Source organism: Taeniopygia guttata, chromosome 2 (assembly GCF_048771995.1).
Source record: "Taeniopygia guttata chromosome 2, bTaeGut7.mat, whole genome shotgun sequence".
NCBI classification, from domain to species: domain Eukaryota; kingdom Metazoa; phylum Chordata; class Aves; order Passeriformes; family Estrildidae; genus Taeniopygia; species Taeniopygia guttata.
In genome coordinates this window covers 54,762,595-54,782,579 of record NC_133026.1, presented here as the reverse complement: position 1 = coordinate 54,782,579, position 19,985 = coordinate 54,762,595, and the positions used below count along the sequence as shown (strand labels likewise).

General features: G+C 38.6%; 1 protein-coding gene across 3 annotated transcripts in view; it reads right to left on the bottom strand.

The window, feature by feature from the left end:
- Positions 1-19,985, bottom strand: part of ITGA9 (integrin subunit alpha 9) — a 244,749-nt gene that overhangs the window by 188,930 nt on the left and 35,834 nt on the right. For all 3 annotated transcript variants that reach the window (XM_002199003.6, XM_030265373.4, XM_072924054.1), the window contains 4 exons: positions 17,779-17,869; positions 17,217-17,262; positions 13,663-13,817; positions 4,050-4,210 (listed from right to left, as the gene is read on the bottom strand). In XM_002199003.6, coding sequence (XP_002199039.3) covers positions 4,050-4,210; positions 13,663-13,817; positions 17,217-17,262; positions 17,779-17,869 — 453 coding nt within the window. The remainder of the gene's footprint in view (positions 1-4,049; positions 4,211-13,662; positions 13,818-17,216; positions 17,263-17,778; positions 17,870-19,985) is intronic.

The window sequence follows — 19,985 nt, the reverse complement described above, 5'->3', positions numbered from 1 at the left end:
CCCTTCCCATAAACTACATCTGGATCTACTAAGAATTAATATTATGACTTACATGAAACTGCTTAAGACAACCAAGAGAAAGATCTCTGGAAAATATAAATGCTATGTGTAGTTTAATCATGTGCCAGCACCACTTGATGGTGTCTGCAGCTATTAAAGCATCCACTCTGTACACAGACAACAGTGACTGGTAGCAATAGGCAGCCCAGCTGGCTGGCCTACAGTGGGGTAAGAAACCAGATGGTGCTTCTGTAATAAATGCAGGAATTCTTCAAGGGGCTTCCAACATGTTCACCATTACACCTTTGTAATAAATCAGGGAAGATGTATTTTGATCCTGCATAAATCTGCAGGCACAACATCCTTTGGTATCTCTGTAAAATTCTCATCCTATACACTGATAAATCTATCCTAAATATTAGGAGAACCCACATAACCAGAAGACAACCAGTTATTGGAAAAGGGAAACAATGTTTCCTCAGAGTTACTACCTTGATCACAGCACCTCTTAAGCCCATTGCCCTAGTCTTCTGAACACTATCAGATGAGTGCATTTGCCATGAGAAAATTCTATATTTCAGCTGCAGGCTCAGATATTTAGGAAACACTTCTAAAGCCTCCAAATCCATTTGTTTTCTTAGTCTTCTCTGATTCTATTCCCTTCTGCAAACTCTGCTTCTTTTCCTTTTAGTACCACATTCCATTTTCCCACCATTCCTTATACAAAAAAAAAAAAAAAAAAAAAAAAAAAAAACCAAAAAAAACCCCCCAAATCCTTTTACAAAAGAAAGGGGAAAAAAGCTAATCAGATTTAAACTTTCCATCCTTGTACTCCAACAAAACTGACAGACAGTTGTCACATAAGGCACCCATCTGCTCTTAATAGTTTTATGACCACTGAAAGAGAGATGATCTTTAGCAGCAGCACCATCATCTCCAGAGAGCTGGAAGAATAATGGTCCAGCAGTGAAGCACCTTCTCAGAGACACAAGGGATCATCTATGTGTTGACATAAGAAAGCCTGGGGTGCTCCTGAACTTCTCAACAGCCATTTTCTACTCGATGTATCAGTCAAACCTTCAAAAGTTGTTTAAATTAAAGCAATACAGCTTTTGAAGATGACACCTGAGTTTCTGTCAGTATTGGTTTATTACCCATGTATACTAAAGAAAGTTTCTTAACTAGTAATCATCATAAAGGTTCCAGTGAGGATAGGCAATTCTAAAAGTATAAAAGAGTCATAAAACCCTATCACTCCTCTAAAACTCTATACCCACTAGAAAACCATACATAATGCATTTTGAAGTCCCAAAGCATTTGCATTTAATTCTGTTCTCAACCAGAAACCATGTTTGCTCATGAACTATCACAGCTCTAGCAACCTGAGCTGTAATTCGATAGCCTGCCATGTACAAGATGAAGATCCCAGCTACATGTATCCTATAAATCTGAGATCCACTTAGTCACACAGATACGAGGAAATACAGACAGTCAAATTCAGTAGCAGCAATAAGAAAAGTAGCTACTGTCCTCAAAGGGAATCACAAATAGGAAATGAGTCATGCTCAAAACACGGACACTTATCAATTGCAAAACAATTAAATGTCAGTTTATTTGCAGACTGTAACTCTTTTAGTGCTCAGTTTTTCTGGGGTTTCTTGAGATCAGATCTATCAAAAAATGCAGGCAGCTTGTAGAGATCTATTTTTTCAATGGCTTTTCTCAGTCCTTCCATTTTGTGCCTCTAGCATAGTAGAATTACATGTTGATAAAACAATATCATCCAGCAAGGCCTGGAACAGGCTTTCATTTAACTAACTTAACCCACAGAGTTCTGCTGTGTTCCATTTGGACTAGAGACCTTGTGTACCTAGCAGAGTTAGTCAAGTTGGCACGAGGTGACACACAAGTATCCTTCATTATAGGCAATCCAGAAATGACATTGTTAAGCCACATAGATCCCTTCGTGACCAGTGAAACAAATAAACAACAATAAAGGGAGTGTATTAAGGATGCAACTACAAACAACTCAATTTGCCATGCAGGAGAATTTGTCAGACATACAGTAAATAAAAGGAAAACAGGAAGCCTAAATGAAATATTTGTATATTTTAAGCCCACATTATTTTTAATCACCCATTCCATCACAAATATTTGCAATTAAGGAGAGTTCTGGTTGGAGTTTGTGGAGGGTTTTTTTGGTTGGTTTTTCAGGGGGTATGTTTTACCAGCTATTAGTTCAGGACAGCAATGATCATGACCCCATTTCCACTCCTTCAGAGTGTGCAGGGCTCTCTTTGATGTTTCTAACATCATGTAGTCTTGTGGACTACACCATCTTTTTCAGAAAAGCACAGGGATTATCCTCCTCCAGTACTTTTCATTCTCCCTTACAAAATTTCCTCTTATTCTTCTAATAGTGAAAAATGGCTGCCTATATCACATAGGAAACCAGTAGCCTTGTTTGTTAACCAGTTATTTTGCTTTAAGTTGCTGGTATTTTTAGACATGTTTAATTGTTTCTCTTGACTATAAAAATTGAATTTCCCAGGATTTTCCCAGAAGAACGGTTTTTAACTTTGCATTCCCAAAATTAGAAAGAAATGTCACAATAATTGAAAGGAAAATTCATTTTAATGAATTCTGTGTAGGATCCAAAAACTACAAGAGCTAATATGAAAGAAATCATTATTAAGATAGGTACATGGCTCCTTTTGATCCAAACTCAACAAATTGAAATCTAACCAAATGTGTTCACTGGAGAAGGACCAGGATTAGTAAATTCAGTGATACTTTTTGTCAGTAAAGGTAATCTTGTAGGCCTACATTTTCTTTAACAAGCTTTTCTACAGCAGACAGCAATGGTTGCTCCAGAAGCAAAAAAATGTGGAAGATATGTAGTTTCTTCACAGATATCCACATGACAGCATTTCCTCTTTGGTGACCTTATTTATTTTTATTCCCAACAGCCATGCACAAAATGTTGATAAAATTCATCCTTTGACTCTATCTGTCATTCTCAGAGTTTTTAGGTACAAAAAAGCTTCCTGGAAAAGTTTATACATTTAGAAAAAGCTGGATGTGCTGTATTCTCAAAACAAGAGAGTACTATGAGTTATCCATCAAATTCAGGTCACACTCATCAATGGAAAGAAGTCGTTCAGTAAGGACTGGTGATAAAGATTGTGTTTGTAAGACATATGTGGTTTAAAACATAAATGTCCTTCCCTAGGTAATTTTAAAATCCATTCTATACATTTTTTAGCGTAGAAGAAAATTGTGCTTACTCTGAAAACAATGGCACCTGGGTGACATTTCTTCAACACTTGCCAAATGAGGATAACTGCAGTCGTAGCAAGCCCTAGATGCAGAGTGTCACAGGAAAAACCGACCCTTTCAGTGTCTCAGCCTGGAAAGCACTCTTTGTATCCCTAGCATCATGATGCATGTGGAATTAAGTTATCCCACTACTGCTTTAAAGGCCAGATGAAATTCACAGGATTCTTCAAATCCAAGAGCCAAGTTATTTCATTGCAGGCCTATCGTTATCCTGCCATCCCCATGTAGATTGTATCACTAGTCTTTTGTGCAGTCAGACATTAAACAAAACTAAATATTAAACCTGCTGTTCCTGATAAAACAAAATGTTGTCTCCTTGGGAATAATACCTGTAGCAATAAACCAAGGCAAAAGGGGAAAGAAAAAAAAAAAGAGAGAAAGAGAGAAAAAGAGAGAGAAAAAAAAGAGCGAAAGAGAGAAAGAATGAGACAGAGAGAGAAAGAAAGAGAAAGAAAAAGAGAAAAAAAAGAAAAAAGAGAAAAAGAGAGAAAGATCTGCCTGACCAAATAATAAAAAAATTAATTTTCCTGGCAGCAGGTCTTGAAGGTGCTCAGATTGACAAATCATGCCAAGCAAGAAGATCTGAACTTCTACCTATCAGGAAATCAAACATCTGAAACCAAAGCAGCATCATTTCAATTGGTTGAATATTTTTTTTAAAGAGTGGAATGTAGTAAGGCCAAAGTAAGGAAGGACATGAACGAACTGACCTTGACATATGCTAGGTAATGCTCGCACTTTTCCTGCATGAATGACAGTTGTAACTTCTCTGTAATCTGCCCTGCTGTCTCTCCAGAAGTCACAAAATAAACTCTGGGTTGCTGGCTCTTTTCCTTCTTTACCACATCAGCGGTCAAGTTATAATTCAAACCTGTTTTAAAAAGGAAGAAGAAGAAGAAAACAAAGGATGTCAGTGAACAATAGTTATTTTCCAGCCACCTATCAATGGATCATGTTGCCTCCGGGGCATCTGTGCTTGAAGAAAGGTCAGCCCTTGAGGGCCCTCAATCAATCACTAAGTTCCCTTCAGCTACAAAAATCCAGGTCCAATTACGAACATACTCCCATGTTTAATATAGCTATTATTCCCAGTCCATCCTTTCCTGTAGGAAATGATGTGTAAGAATACATCTAGAAACATACACTAAACAGAAAAAAAAGAAAAAAACACAAAAAACAAACAAAAAAACCTACAAAAAACCTAGAATATGTTTAAACTGTGTTGCTGACAGGAAAAGCAAAAAAAAAAAACAACAACACAAACAACAGCAGCAACCTAAAAACATCTTCTGAAACAGCACAAACCATGCAAATGTCAGCCAGGACGCGGCACTTCCTGACAATTCTTTATTTGCAGTCATTCTAGCAATGAGTCTTACATTCATACCATACTTAGCCCCCCACAACTTTGCAGCTTCCAAAAAGCAACTTGGAGCAGTGCGGGATTAGGGAGATAACTGGCAAAACTTATCAATGCTGGTGGTGTAAGTTCTTACTGCTCACTTTAGTAAGAGATCATAAGGCAAGTTTTCACTAGCAAATTAAATCTTCCAAGTTATGCCTTCAAACATTTGTCTAGCAGCTCTCAGTTTTCTCTTTCTACTGAGGATCTACCCATCCAACTTTACAATGAAAATAAAACTCTGTCATGAATTTGATGAGCTCAGAAGAAGGGCTCAATTCTCCTAATGACTGTTCATTTTCCATAACTAAAGTTAAATGCCTAAAAGCTTTGATAACAGCTCCCTCTGAGAAAATTTTGCTCATATCTTCAAAATAGCTACTACCCAGCCAACCAGGTGAACTAATCCAGCCAGTAAGAGTAAATGGCAGAAGGCATTTTATAATGGATTTTCATCCTAAACAGCATATATATATAGTTATGATGCAAGAGGCATCCCATTGGGCTGAAAGCACCCCTGAAGAAGTGAGTAGAAAAATTAAGATCAGGCCATGGTATCCCACAAGCTAAAACACTTGAATCACAGCTGGCTGTGCTAATGGATGGGTTGCACACTCTGAACCACTTAGAATATCCCTTCTTCACCCACTAAGATAATGACAAAGCACACAAACAGCAAGAGGCAAAATACTCATCAGGAATAAGCACATCTGTAAATGCTTGCTAAACTACTAGCTATAGTACTGATTTGCCGGGGGTAAGTGGGAGGCATCACATGGAAACAATGAAGAACTAACTAAATAATTACACAAAATCATTGGAAAAGGAATGTGTTTCTTTGATGTCTCTGCCAGTTATTATGAGGAGAAAATGATTCATGAATTTTGCTTGCAAAGAAAATTCTGAAGTAATGGAAGTAATAAAAAAAGGCTAGCAAATAAGAATTTGCTAGCACTTTTGGACATTTTCTCCATTCCCTTCCAAAAAGCTTTCTTTTTTCCCAGTACTCCCCACCTTGTTTCGAATCCTGTCTCACAGTGTTTTCCTTGGGTCTAAGTAGGGAGAGATCCACACTGCTCCATACACTGAACAACACATCCCTGCAGCATGTCTGCTTCTGAGGCATTCTGAGGGTAGCACTGACTCATGCCTGCCTCCAAACAGACTGGAAAAATGAAAGACAGACAAATAATACCCCTGCACCAAACTATATCTGCACACGGTTAGAAGATGAGAGTATATGTTTTAAAAGTTTTTAACAAGGGATATTTCTTCAGTCCTAGGAACATGTTTAAACAGTGAAAATATCAAATCTTGCCAGTCTTTCAGGCAAGAGTATTAGGGACATGAGGATTACCCTAGGTACGGATCAACACACAAGCAATGTACATCTGAAATGAAGAGTACAGGAGAAAATTTGGGCAATTTCTAACATATCTATCTGCCTAACTCTAGTCAAATGACCAAAACCCTTCATTTTCATAGCCACTAAAATTCATCTAATTTTCATGAAATAGAGATTTTTGGAATTCGCTTAAGTTAACAAAATGAATTAAGCATTTATATTTTAGCTTGTAGAGTTATGTGTTGAGTTTTAACCTTTTACTTAAGAAACCTCTGCCATGGTACAAAGGGCATAAGAAAATGCAAATTTCTGAAGCTTCTTTCACAAAAAGCAATACCTAGGGATGCAAAGAACCCAGATGAAGAAGCTCCCCTGTCTCCAAGCCTATCAAGACTGACAGACATACTCAGAGAAGCACCAAAAGACCAAAAGTGCACGTGCAGAGAGGAAAAGTTTAAAAGTTCAGTCACGAGGAAGACCAAAATCTTCAGCCTCAGAAGATCCCAAGAGACCCCCATATGACCACCACAGCAAACCACGCATGCCCAGAAGGGCGTGGACCTATTTAGCATGAGATGCAAGGACAGGCAGGGCCAGGGGTTGAATATGCATAGAAAAGTTGTGTAATGTACTGCATATGGAACACCTTTGTGAATAAAAGTGTGGGTCAGACTGAGGATCGGGGCACAAGTTTTTGGAGAGCTATCTCATTTGTGTAGGCACTGACAATACATACCCACTTCATAACTACCCCAGTTGTGGAGTCTATTTATGTATTCTGCGTATCACTTCACTCAGACAGGCAGTATTACTACTGTTGTTATTATTGTAGAGGAAATTATCTAGACTGTTGTCAGAGACTTGTGGTAAGCACAAGAGACTGAAGTAATTCATGCTTTAAACACTGATATAAAATTTTGCTCACAATAGCAAAACTGTATAGAGGAGTCATTGAAGTCCATCCCTCCCTAAAGATGCTTCTCAGGGGGACCATCACCACCAAGAAGACCAGCTGGAGAGGATCAATGGAACATCATTGTGTAATAGATTATTAATGCTATGGTCGACTCTCACAATTAAAGGACAAATATTATGTAGATATTAAGAGAAATTTTATATATTTATCATTAAGTTTCACTCCCCCACCCCCTGCATTGTTATCACGGGTTGGCCTGGGTAGTTGGGCATTTGGGAGGGCTGGTTCATTACTACAGCAACACCTGACTTCCAATCAAGATCTAAGAATGTGATCTCCACCACTGGACAGCAAAGAAGGAGTCGATGGACAGAACGTGAGGAGGGGCTAAAGGCTTAAAAGGCGGAATATCCACTGTGTGGGTGAGCACATGGTGGGAAAAAAATCCTCTGCTCCCGGTGCTATATATTTTTTTCTATTCAGTCTTCTGTTGTATTTTTTGATAAGGTTTTAATAAACCTTTTTAAATTTTTGAAAGTGAGTATCATTTCTCACAATTGTGATCCACAGATGGTGGTGTGTTCTTTATTCTGTCTCTGTCACTCTCTTTCTGTTCCCCTCACCTATTTTCTATTTCTTTCTTTCCTTCCCTCTCTCTCTCATATTTACTATCAAATAAAATCCATACTATTGACTTTGGCATATGGTCTTGTTTGCACCTGAATTTCGGCAGAGGCATTTCTAATAACTTTAATAACTGGATCTTAACATTTAGTTGGCATAGTCAGCAGGATTGATATTCTCTGACCCAAAGTGTCTTTCAAAATAGTATTGTCTCCTCTCACAAAATTATTTAATATACTTCCTTCTGTAGTAAATCTTAGAAATCTAAACACTACTTATTTTAAGGAGCTGTGAGGATTGTTAGGATTCCACCCATAGGAATCCTGAGCACTCGGACCAACTTCCTTTGAGGGGCTGTGGAGACTGTGGTTTCTTCTAGAGGCTTAGAAATTTGAACTCATCTTTCTCTGAGGGAATTGTGGAAATTATGGTAAACTGATTTGCCTACATGGTTTTTGTGCAGAGCCAAAAGCTCCTGTTTGGTGGGGACTAATACTTCTTGTGTGTTTTGTTGTGAAAAGCCACAATTGGCAGGTTCCAGTCCTTGAAGCCACTTCTGCAGCTCCTATCTTGTGTGGAATGCCCCCCCATAAGTCTGTGGTTTGTTGTGGAGAACTAGAAGCAGGCAGATTCTAATCCTGAGGCCAATCCTGCAGCTACTGCCTTGGGGGGGGATGGTTTTGTCCCTTTGCACATTTAGCTATTTATCTTGCAGCTTCCTCTGCGGGGGTTGTAGGAAAATTTTAGGGGGAAATGTTTTGTTGTCTTTCCTTAATCAATTAGTTAGTCACCTCTCTACCCCTGGGGTGGACGTAGTGGAAAAAAAAAAAAGGAAAAAAAATTGGGATGGTGAGCAATTGGTTACTAAAAAAGTGATACATTATTAAAAAAGACTTTACGCAGTGGCATTGCTTGCCGCCAAATTCGATTATGTCCAAAAGGAAAATCACTAGAATAAAAGGAGCTAACTGACAAGGCTGACTGCTCCCAGGCGAAAAGCAGAAGTCTACTAAAACCCTGAAAAAGAAAGGCAATTAAAATGCCAAAACCACTCCCTAATTCCCAGATTGCAATTAAAGCAGTCTCACTTCCTCCACTGAACATGAAATCAGTTGGAGGAGACCTCACTGAAAAACTGTGGAAAACAACAGAAGCGGTGCAACAAGCACTTTACAGAATAAAAGCTAAAACTTCACATAAAAAAGGTAATGCAATTAGCAACTTGTTTCATTCTAGCATATTTTGCCAGGGAAGTTTATTTCTTTTCTTTTTTACTAGGAAGGTCAAACATCCCCACATTGAAAATAAGGAAAATAGTTGGGGAGCAGAGAAGCTGCAAACAGCACATTCACTTTCTTTTTATGGGAACCTACCAACACATGAAATGGAGCTGCATGAAAACTAATGAAATTTAAAGTGTCATCATTATTGTTTGCATTTTCAGTTTGCTAATGATTGTACTTTGTTCGTATTTTTATTGCAAGTGGCTTTCTGGGAGATTAAATATTAGTTTAAGTATTCTACATAAGTCTGATTTTTGTCTAAGTTGTTTTCTTTTTACTGAAAAATGGTGTGGCAAAAGGCCTCGTGAATGCATCATTTGCCTCAACAAATTTTATCCTGAGAGTTGGTATACAAATTTATACATATTTGAAATCCTACAAACATGTTCTAACCACTGCAGTTATGCCTCAGAAGGCTTTAAAATTATTATGATTAGGCTACATTTTTCTTATTTACTAATTAGAGAACTAAAAAAAATCTTAATAAAATACAAAATAATGTCTCCTAAGAAATTATTGAATACTGCTTCCCAAACCTGGAAGGATAGCCATGGACTGCAAAAATGACATTAATAAAATACAAAAAAGCCTTCTACCAGCTCTCAAGCCAATGTATGTTATATTTCCTGCCATATGTCCAAAGAGAGTATCTTAACTTTGCCTTACTTCTTCTATTTATGCTAATCAGTGTAGTGACTATAGCACATTCTGCAACATAAATGCTTCTCAGTTGTGGGTGCAGAATATGATGAGGGCAATTTACTCACTGAAATTCAAAAGAAAAAAGCTACTTGGGATAATAAAACTAAGTTTGAAAGGGAATTAATTTTATTTCTAATCCCACCAATAGTAAATCCACAGTTTCTACTCTGTGTCAAGATTAAATTACAACTATCTCCTGGAAAACAGAGCATTGCCCTGATGTAAAAATAAGTATGCATGAGAACATTTTGTATGAATATGTTTTGTGTAGTAATTTTGTATTATAAAAATTGGTTTTCATAATATATAAAATTATCTAGTGGATTAAGAATATTACATATAATATTCTTCCAATATACCTGAATGCAGTCAAGAAGAAAACACACATCCTCGAAAAATCCATTTACTTTTATTCCAGGATGCAACATTAATCAATTGTACTACAAGAGCCGGAAATCCTCTCAATACTTGGCTGATTGACACACCTTAATAGGTGTATCTGTTGAGGATACTCCTCTATTGAATTTGAAAATGAAAACCCACTGTATAATTCTATAACTAATTTCAAAACATACTGAACCAACACCTAAGAGATACAACATTGTGATATCCCTTGTACCCACTATCCATTAAAAAACACTGATTCCTGGGCTTTACAGAGATTCCTGAGAGCACTGGATAATGAGAATTGGGTTGATGATTATTGTACACTGTATGATTACTCATGTTATTGCTTCTGTTTTTTCTATCTTTACTCCTATCATCTATTATCACCTCCATGGACAACCCATAAACTAAAGAAGATCGTAAGGAAAGAAACATTCATTATATGTTTGAGTCAAGGGGTGGATGTCAGAGATTGAAACAGTTCATGCCTATTGATATAAAATTTTCCTCATTATAGCAGAATGAGCAAAGGAACCACCAAAGCCCACCCCTCCCTAAAGATGCCTTTTGGAGGGACCATCACCACCGAGAAGACCAGCTAGAGCAGATCAACGGAACATTGTGGGATCCATGGATTGTGGTATGTTCTTTATTCTGTCTCTGTCACCCTCTTTGTGTTCCCCTCACCTATTTTCTATTTCTTTCTTTCTCTCTCTCATATTTACTATCAAATAAAATCCATACTATTGACTTTGGCATATGGTCTTGTTTGCACCTGAATTTGGGCAGAGACATTTCTAATAACTTTAATAACTAGATCTCAAAAACTTTACTACATAAGGTTACTTCCATTTTCCTTCAGGGGTGAATGCAGAAGAAGCACTCGATGCAAAGAGATGTCAGCAGCCCCTTTCTTGTCCTGGTCACACAGAATTAAACAGTCTGAACAGGCTGAAACCTTTTCATCCAAGATAAGAAATGCCTTCCTCTAATCTCTGTCTTTCCTGGCAATACAGAGACCCCAGGGGAGACAGAGCAATGACCTCTCAAGTGAGGGAGGAATGGTCTAAATGAGATTCTGAGATGACAAAATGAAAACTTTAAATGCTGTACTTCTCATATATCCAAGACATACTGGAGGCTGTCTCTGTCAGGAGGCATACAGCTAGATGTTCAGCTCTCCAACAAGTGAGGCAGAGTGAAGGGTCAGACAGAGAGTGGCAGAAAGTGCAGAGCACATGTTTCACTTGACCATGGCTCTTTGCTCAGACAAAAACATTTCAGCAATAAATTCATACTTCTGAAAACTAGAGTCTGCAAGAAACAACTTAATAGAAATTGTACTGTCATTTGCAGTGTTAAGCAGTATCCATAAACACAGATCCTCAGATAGCAGTTTCAGTATTGCAACTACCACGAGAAGGAGAAGAAAACAAAGGTAGGTAATGTTTACATGGAAGCGTGAAGCAGATGAAGATGACTTTTCTTCCCATTCTTGCTAACAAAATAACTACACATTCAAAAAAGTATTGAAGACACACATTTGCCACAGGAGAACACTGTACGCGTGTTCAGCTTGATTTCTGAACATTATGTAGTAGATGGCAAATTTCAGCTGCCCAAAAGCAGGAGAAATGCTCAGGTTTACACCAGTAAGCAGTAATCTTGAGAATCCACGCTGACAAGCCCTAGGGCAGTGCCACTCTAGATGAGCACTCCGTTCTCGAAGTCTGATTTAACAAAATGCACCCAGACATCTGGGGGTGAGATATTCCCAACATTTTCAGCCACAAAATTCTGCCATAGCATTTCAACACCTCTGTAAGCCTTTCAAAGTCTGAATTGCATAACAATGCATTAACAGGGATATTCTAGGGTTTTTTCCCTGTACATTTAACCATGCAGGAAAGGAACCACTACAATATTTCCATTAATTGTTCCATCGTTTGTAAATTAATATTCTTCAACTGCAACATAATTAAAATGGCCTGACTGCTAGAATACTAACTGAAAGATTATTTGAGATATTTTATCCAAATCATATGCTGAAGGGGTTTTATACAGTCAGATAGCTCTGGCTATAATTTTCAAGAAAAATCACTTTGTTAGAAGCATTGTATGAAAGGGAAATGGTTGAAGTTTATAATAACCTACTTAATAATAAAAAAGTTCCTTGTAATGCAATAGATATTAGTCATTGAAAAAGATGCATATGTGCTTTTACCCAGCAACTCATGGGCAGTACAGTTTGTATGAGAATACAGGCGAATTCAACCAGCTCTGACAAGACATGATGAACAGGAAGGTAAGTCTTTTGTAATTAAGGGAAATCAATGCTTAGATTAGAAAAAAGACAGTTTACTTCTTTGCCTTACTTGCTACTCTGGCCACAGGTCCAAAGATACAAGACTAAAGCAAACTTTTTAAATAGTACCCCAGGAATGTAAGAACACCTAGATATTCAGAAAATCTATTTGTAATTTTTCAGAGAGGAATTAACCCCTCAGGAACCCTCAGAAATGCATTAACTTAATGACAGAGTAGTGGGTAGTAAAAAAAATACTTTATCAAAGCATGTATTTGTCTACTTAGAGTCATCATCTACAGGGAAGGAAAAAGTCAGCATTTAGAGTTGCACCAATATGTTAGAATACAGAGGAATCTTAAATACAGTAACTCTATCGTTTTGAGCTGTTCAGGTGACAGTGACAAGCTGCTTGCAGTTCTCACTTCATGTGAATGCAAGAAGTAGCAAGAAGTGTTTTCCTTTTCTGACTTAACTAAAAACAGAATACACAGATACAACTCACCTTTCTCAGCTAGCTGCTCAAAAAGGTTAGAGCACAGAGCAGGAGGAGGCAGTGCTTCCCCCAGCTCACCAGACTCATTGTCAAGACACAGCATGCTGTGAGGCTGAGGCATCTTTGCTGAAGAAGTACAGTACAAGTCCTCTGCCATTCTTAAAGCATGACAAAAGTGAAACATCATGAAAAAAAATAACCCAGGCCTTAAATGCTTAGAAATGCTGCATCTGTCCAATACAACTTCATAAAACAGCTAAGACTTGCAAGCATTGAGATGTAAAAGACATAAGTAGTATTTCAATAGAGCCAAGATGTAAAGGCTTGGGCAATGACATGTTACACAATTCCATTCATCCGAGAAAATCTAAGCATTTCACTTAATATGGAAGATACTCTTATAATCAGTAAAATACTGAACTATTTATAATCATCTTACAAACAGGTAAACTGATCCACAGAAAAGGATTTTCTCATGTCTGTTTCAAGAGCTCCTTGCAGACTTTCAAACATACCTGTTTTCTAACAACATTGACAGAGGATATGGATACAGGTATGTATTATCAAGAGGTAGACAGGGAATATGAACTCAGAAGGCTGTGTTCTCTATCCTTGCAGTAAGGAGACATTTTCCTCATTTCACTCAGGAAGAATCTTCCTCAGTATTATGGCAGCCTCATCAGAAGATGAAAATACACCCAAGAAAGCTCTCAAGCCTCCAACTTTTTGGAACTGTATGGCCCATGTTCATCTTGAAACTACTTATTTTACACAAAAGCTCTGTTACCAAGTACAAAGAGAGACCTTGACTCTGGGTCAACATGTTACTGGGTTCCTGTCTAGGGCTGGCACAGGTACCTTACCTATTTCTCCAGGAACGTGCTTGCCACTGAAACGAAAGCAGGCTGTGACGTTGAGGCAGTTCACCGGCTGCAAACCATCATGGCACTGAGGAGCTGTGATATTGATAGATATGGGCAGGAAAATGGTGATATCCATGGTAATGACAGGCCTGGATCTGGAGATTAACAGAGAAGTAAAACTGAGTGACCATTCAGAGGGAAATTCTCCGTGAAAGGAAAAAAACTGCCCAATTTCAAGCAGACGGGAAAAATAAGAGAGTACATTTGAATTGTAAAATAAACTAGCATCTTATCTAACTGGCAAGGACTACTAGCATTTAAATGAAACATGTAATGCCAGCTTGAAGTTTAATGCTCAGATACAGGCTGAAGGCTGGCAACTGAGAAAACTGGTAACATGTAATAACAATAATAATCTCCAGCAAAGGTTGCATAAGCCTTCCTGATGACTGAAAGAGGATAACAAAATTACCAGAACAGCAAACAAGAACAAGTTATTGCAAATGAGACTGGTTGCTAACCATCTTGGATGAACAGGAGCAGGTAGGGAGAGACTGTGGGTCTCCACAGAATGGTCTATAGTGAAATTTGTGACCTCAAAGTCAAGAAGAGAGCACAGAGGTTCTCCACAGGAGATGGATTCATACATAATTTTTCTGACAGTATAAGAGAGAGAAGATACACCACATCCATGTCTTCTGGAGGAAAAAGTTTGGCTAATTCCCTCCTGGCAAATGACAAGGATTGAATACTCTTATTACACTGCTGAACTGTGTTTCAGGAATTATCCAGTGCACTGTGAACAAAAAGCTTTCTACTCTTGCAACTCCAGCACCAGGTTATTGCTACCAGTACACCTGGCTGAGGGAGACATCAGCCAGAATCACAGAGCAAGGTGACTGCCTTAAGGCAGAGGTGCCTTGCTAAGGAAACTTCTCTGTCTGACCATCCAGGAGGTACTCAGGCAGTCACACTCCCAGCACCAGAGACTTTAACTGCTGGGACCAAAGCTCATTACAGTGTGTGGCTCCAGTGAACTGACAGGTGCCCACCTTGACTCCCTACACACACCACACTCACACAGTCAGACCAGGTTTTTCACAGCTTCATAAAGCCTTTTATTCGCAGTGCAGTAAGACCGAAACAGCTGGAGGTGGGTGCCTCCAAGAAGGGACCCCAAACAAATGACCCTGTGGGCTTTTATAGCCTCACAGTCCAAGCACACTAAAGTCTCTGCTCTGCCTTCTGAGTCCACAGCTCCTGCTATGTTTCAATGTCCCCTTGCTTTGCGCCCCCACCACCCAAAAGCTCAATCTGCAGCTCACACGACAAGCTACCTACACTGAATGTATTCCTCAACAGTTTCCTTCTTCACACAAGACAGAAGCCCAGCAGCTTGATTGGGAAAAGCAATCCAGAAACTCAGGCACTCCTAAGCCATCTCCAGTGCAAGACTTCAGCCCAAAAATTATGGGTGTTATTCTTCCTGTTTGCAATTCTGTATGTGTTCAAGATGAACATGTTCTTCCAAAATCAACTACAGTAATAAAAAAAATGTGTAGCAACCAGCATGTTGAGTTCTAAGGTAGTTCCAGCAGCTATGCAAGGCCAGAGCTTGTAAACTACTTCAGGACTCTCACTCCACAAGCCACCTAAATTTAGAGGTAGGGGAGAGGGAGAAGAGAGCGGGAATTGTGGTTACACCTCATTTATATGAACTGGAACAAGATTCACATCAATCTGCAATACAGCTGCTCAGACTGTTTTACCACAGCCTGAAGTAACAGTGCAAGTTCACATTTTGAGATGGAGGATAAAAAGAAATTCTAGTCTTAGAAATATATATGGTAGGGGGAAAGGAGGAAAAAAGTCAGCAGCTTAGGATCATTTCACACCTTCAAAAAAAAACACTCTTTCTGAATGCTTAGGGAGACATAAAAGAGTAAATGCTATAACTGATCTAGAAAAATATCTCTCCTTCAGAAAAGTATTTCTCCACCTATCATGCACTGTGTGATTTTTCCTTAATGTTATGTCACTTGGTTATTCACTGAGGAGAAACAGCCCAATGCATCTGTCAAAGAGCCATGCACACACATGATCAACAGAATGCATCTGCCCCAAGTCAAGAAAGGCTTCCACCAAATGCGTTAAATACCACTCGGCAAAACATTTGTTAGTTTTGGTTAAGAACTTCACAAAAGCAGGAAGGGTAAAGGGATGCATGGGGGAGAAAAAGTTTATCTCTTTATCCTAACAGCAAGAGGGGCACACTGTAAATTGGCAGTAACAGCAATTATTTAAGCTGATCACAAAGTTAGTCAGTAAGGCACTAATTTCCCCTGAAATGCATAAGCATAACTGAACGCATGAACAGAGGTCATCATGCTGTTGTGATGCATGTGATTTTAATCACAATAAGCCTTTCAGTTTGTCTTCCCTTCTCTGCAAGTAACATCAACGTAGGTGAAAAATGCAGTTTTCTTTCTAGCAGCTTTAGAGACGTGAGACTGTGAATTCCCATCTGGCGCATGGCACACCTTTTCACAGAAGCAGCTTATTAGCGTTCTCTGTATATATGATAGAGAAACAGAAAACTCTTCAAAAGCCTTGACCACCTGCCCATCATCAATATTATTTCTTCTCTCCCTCTCCTTTTTCTTTTTCTTCAGTGTAACTGATTCAAATTGAAACAGACCCAAGTTTCTCCTGCCTTGAACAGGAAGAAGGTTGGCACATCTGTTCTGCAGCTTCAGCATTTGTCTCACCTGGGTCACCCCCATCCCTGTGACTTCCACTAAGATGCAGGAGTTCCTAAAGATATCTAAGTATTGAAAGGATTTTTAAATTTAATATTAACAAGTGTAACAAAGGAGTTACTGACAAAAATCCAGCTTTCCATTCTGTTTCCCAGGTCACTTGCACTCTAACTCTCCACCTGTATAATTTGGTGAACCAAGCTGTCTCACCTGTGTAAGACAGAACAAGCAATTACACTTAACTCACAAACTTGAAACAGCAGCCCAGCTCCTGTGTGCACTGAAAAGCTATCCATATTTCATTTCCCTAAACACCCTTATTTCATTCTGCATCCCATTATAAATTTATATATATGCAAAACTGTCTATCTATCTATCTGTATCTGTAAAACTACAAAACTACATCCTGGTATACTTTGCAGCTCATTTTTTTGCTCAACTGCATTCCCTTTAATCACCATTGATGTACTTTAGGTAAACATCACAATAATAAAAAAGCCTTGTCACAGGTCAGGAGCAACCTTTCTAAAGAGGCACTGAGATGCAACACATCTCCTTTCGGCTCTAACCCTTTTTCTTCATAGACCAGATATTATCCTGATATTATAATCCCCCACTATTCTATTTAAATTAGACTGCATTCTTTGACACTATTCATGTCTAAGGTTTTGCTTAAAAAATAATCCAGCTAGCTTCTTCTGGCCACAATAACATAGGTAGGAAACTGGACTTAGACCACATAAGATATAAACAGAAAACAGAAGAAGACAACAGTGAATGAAAAAGACATCTCACCTCAGAAGTACCACATTGTCTGACAGGAAGGCTCCAACAGTCATATCTGAAATGTTTGTAACATTGAGCAAGTTACAAAGGAGGCATAAAATTCAGTTCTCTCAAATCTGTTGCTAAATCACAGAGCGTTAATCTAAAAAAAACATTTGCTGACTTAGTGACTTTGTCCCTTCAAATATCATTGTCATAAATCTTGTAATTGAAGGATTAGTTTGGTGATGTTCACTTCTGCTTCACTGTTTGATTTTTATTACTACTATTATATTACTGTCTACTTTTTGGGTTATTTTAAGATTGCCATCCTGACAGAGCAGCTTCCCAGTAACTTAAAACCTTGGTCAGATACTGAATCATTGTAACTGTTCAAATATTTTAACTAGGTAATCACTGAAATTTTTTATCAGGATTTTTCAGTGGCAGAAGGGAAACGGAAAAAGCAGCTCTGTTTCACTGATCACCTGCAATGGCAGGAACTAGGAGCCTGAAAACACGCAGCTCTCCTGTTTTCTCAGCCTGCTGCTGTATTTTCCTGATGCTCTCATGGCCAGAGTAATTGACATACCTGGGTAACCATTGCTATCCATATCAACTCCCCCTGATATGGACTGGCCAAACATACGCAGCTTTGGGTTTATTGTTTGTCCAGATAGCTTCTGCAGTAGAAAACACACAAGTGAAATTAGTCATTAACACAAAAAATCCTCTAAAAAAAAACGCTTACCAAAACAAAAAACCCAAAACATTTAAGCATGATTTCCATGGCCACTGGGTCTCTATTCTGTGGGCTGGAAGTGCTATACACCTGCTGTCTTGCACTGCACCCACACAGCCCTAACAGGAAGGCTGTCAACTGCCCTTCTGCTCCTGGCTAGTAGGAGCCCAGTGTTGACTTGAACTAAAAACCCACACCTGCATTACAATACTCATGCAGACCTAAGCAAAATAAGGAACACATCAAACAGATTTCTGCATGAGGAAAAAATATAACTGCACTCGAGATTTTTTTTATTACCTTAATTTCTGTGAATAAAAGTTTTAAGAAGCATTTTAACAATATTAATGATTAGTTAAAACAGAAAATGACACACAACCATTTATTTTCACCAAGTCTGCCAGCATACTCAAAGTCAAAATTATTACTTCTCATCCCATTTGGAAATTCTGGTTTCCATCATCTATTACAGAGTATTTTCTGCCAGTTTGGATGTTGTATTTCATTTTTGCCTCCCCCACACAAATATTAATTGACTTCTAACATAGTTTCTTTCTTCTTTTAATTACTAACACAAAACTTTCTCTGAATTATTTGCACTGCAAATGCCTTTGTCTGAAGCAAATTAACATGTCAAAATCTCTTTTTCTAAAATGGCAATCAGGCAGCTTTCAATCATTCTGCAAGGCCACCAATGCAAGACCTGAACTCAAATCAACTTCTGACTGCAGAAGTTACAGACAAAGGAAACCATGAAGTAATTTTAAGTCTGTTGGAGGTGCTTCACTGTTTGTGACGTGTAACCAACTTTTCCTGACCTTCCCATAAAAGAATTCAATATTGGACAAAAGATCAGGCAGGAAATTTATGAAAAAAAAAGACTAGTTGATGGTAAGAAAGATATCCTGACAGTTAGTCTACAGGGAAAACAGTGCTCCTCTGAGTACAGATCTCTTTTTCTACTTGTGGGCAGGTAAGTTTAAGACAACTGGAAGTAACTTCATCCCCACATTACACTCATGTTCCATTTTTGGGGGTCCCAGTTAGGGTGGTAAATCCCACCTGCAAATACCTAAAACACATCTGTGGGTTCTTTCAGCCTACAAGACAGAAGAATAACGCTGCTTTTAAGTACCATAAATGAAAACAGCAGGACACAAAGCCAAGTCAGCTGCTTCTGCTAATAGCTGCCACTGAAGCTGCTGAAGGGACATCAGAGAATGCCACTTGTCAGCACTTTAAATTATAAAAGCAGGAGGAAGGAGGAGGAAGAGACAACAAAATGAAAAGGGTAAAAATATATACCCTGCTGGGCAGCCTCCCCTCCACCTCTCACAGCTTATTTCAAAGAGGAACTCCACAGCAGTAAGATGAATCAGAAATATAATAATAAGATACAAAATGTCTTCAACCTCCAGGTTAAAACCCAGGGCAGATAGGTAAAGAGATGAAATTGTTACACAGTTTTGGTTGCACACAGGACTTGAACCAGGGATGTGTCCAGTGCCCTGCACCAGACATTGGGAAATGGCAGAGAGACAGTGCCTGTAAGCAGTGCACCCTTGGCTGCCTCAGGACATGGGACAATGATAGGAACAGTTTATCAAGAGTCAATGACCACATACCCTGCCACACTCTTGAGCTGAGTGTTTTCCCACTGACCAAATAGAGAGATATGTGCTGTATCTGCTGGCCTTGCTCCAGTGGGGAGGGAGAGATGATAAACAGGATGCCTTCCATCCCAACCTGCTGATCTGTCCTTAAAAATGTAAAATTTTCCCAAGAATGACCAAAAAAAAAAAATCCCCCAACTAAAAAATCAAATTAAAAAAAAAAAAACCTAAACTATACTAAACAAAAGGAAAAAATCTGATCCTTTTCAGCAAGAGCTGGAAAGCTCTGGGGTTTTCAGAGAAGGACCTCCCAGCCAGTGGCTCTTGGCAAAAATGAGGCAAAATCCTCCACATGCTATACATTATGAATACTTCTAAAATGCACTGAAGAGCCACTTAACTTCCTTTTTTCTCAAAAGAAGTGCATGCCATATACATGGTAAA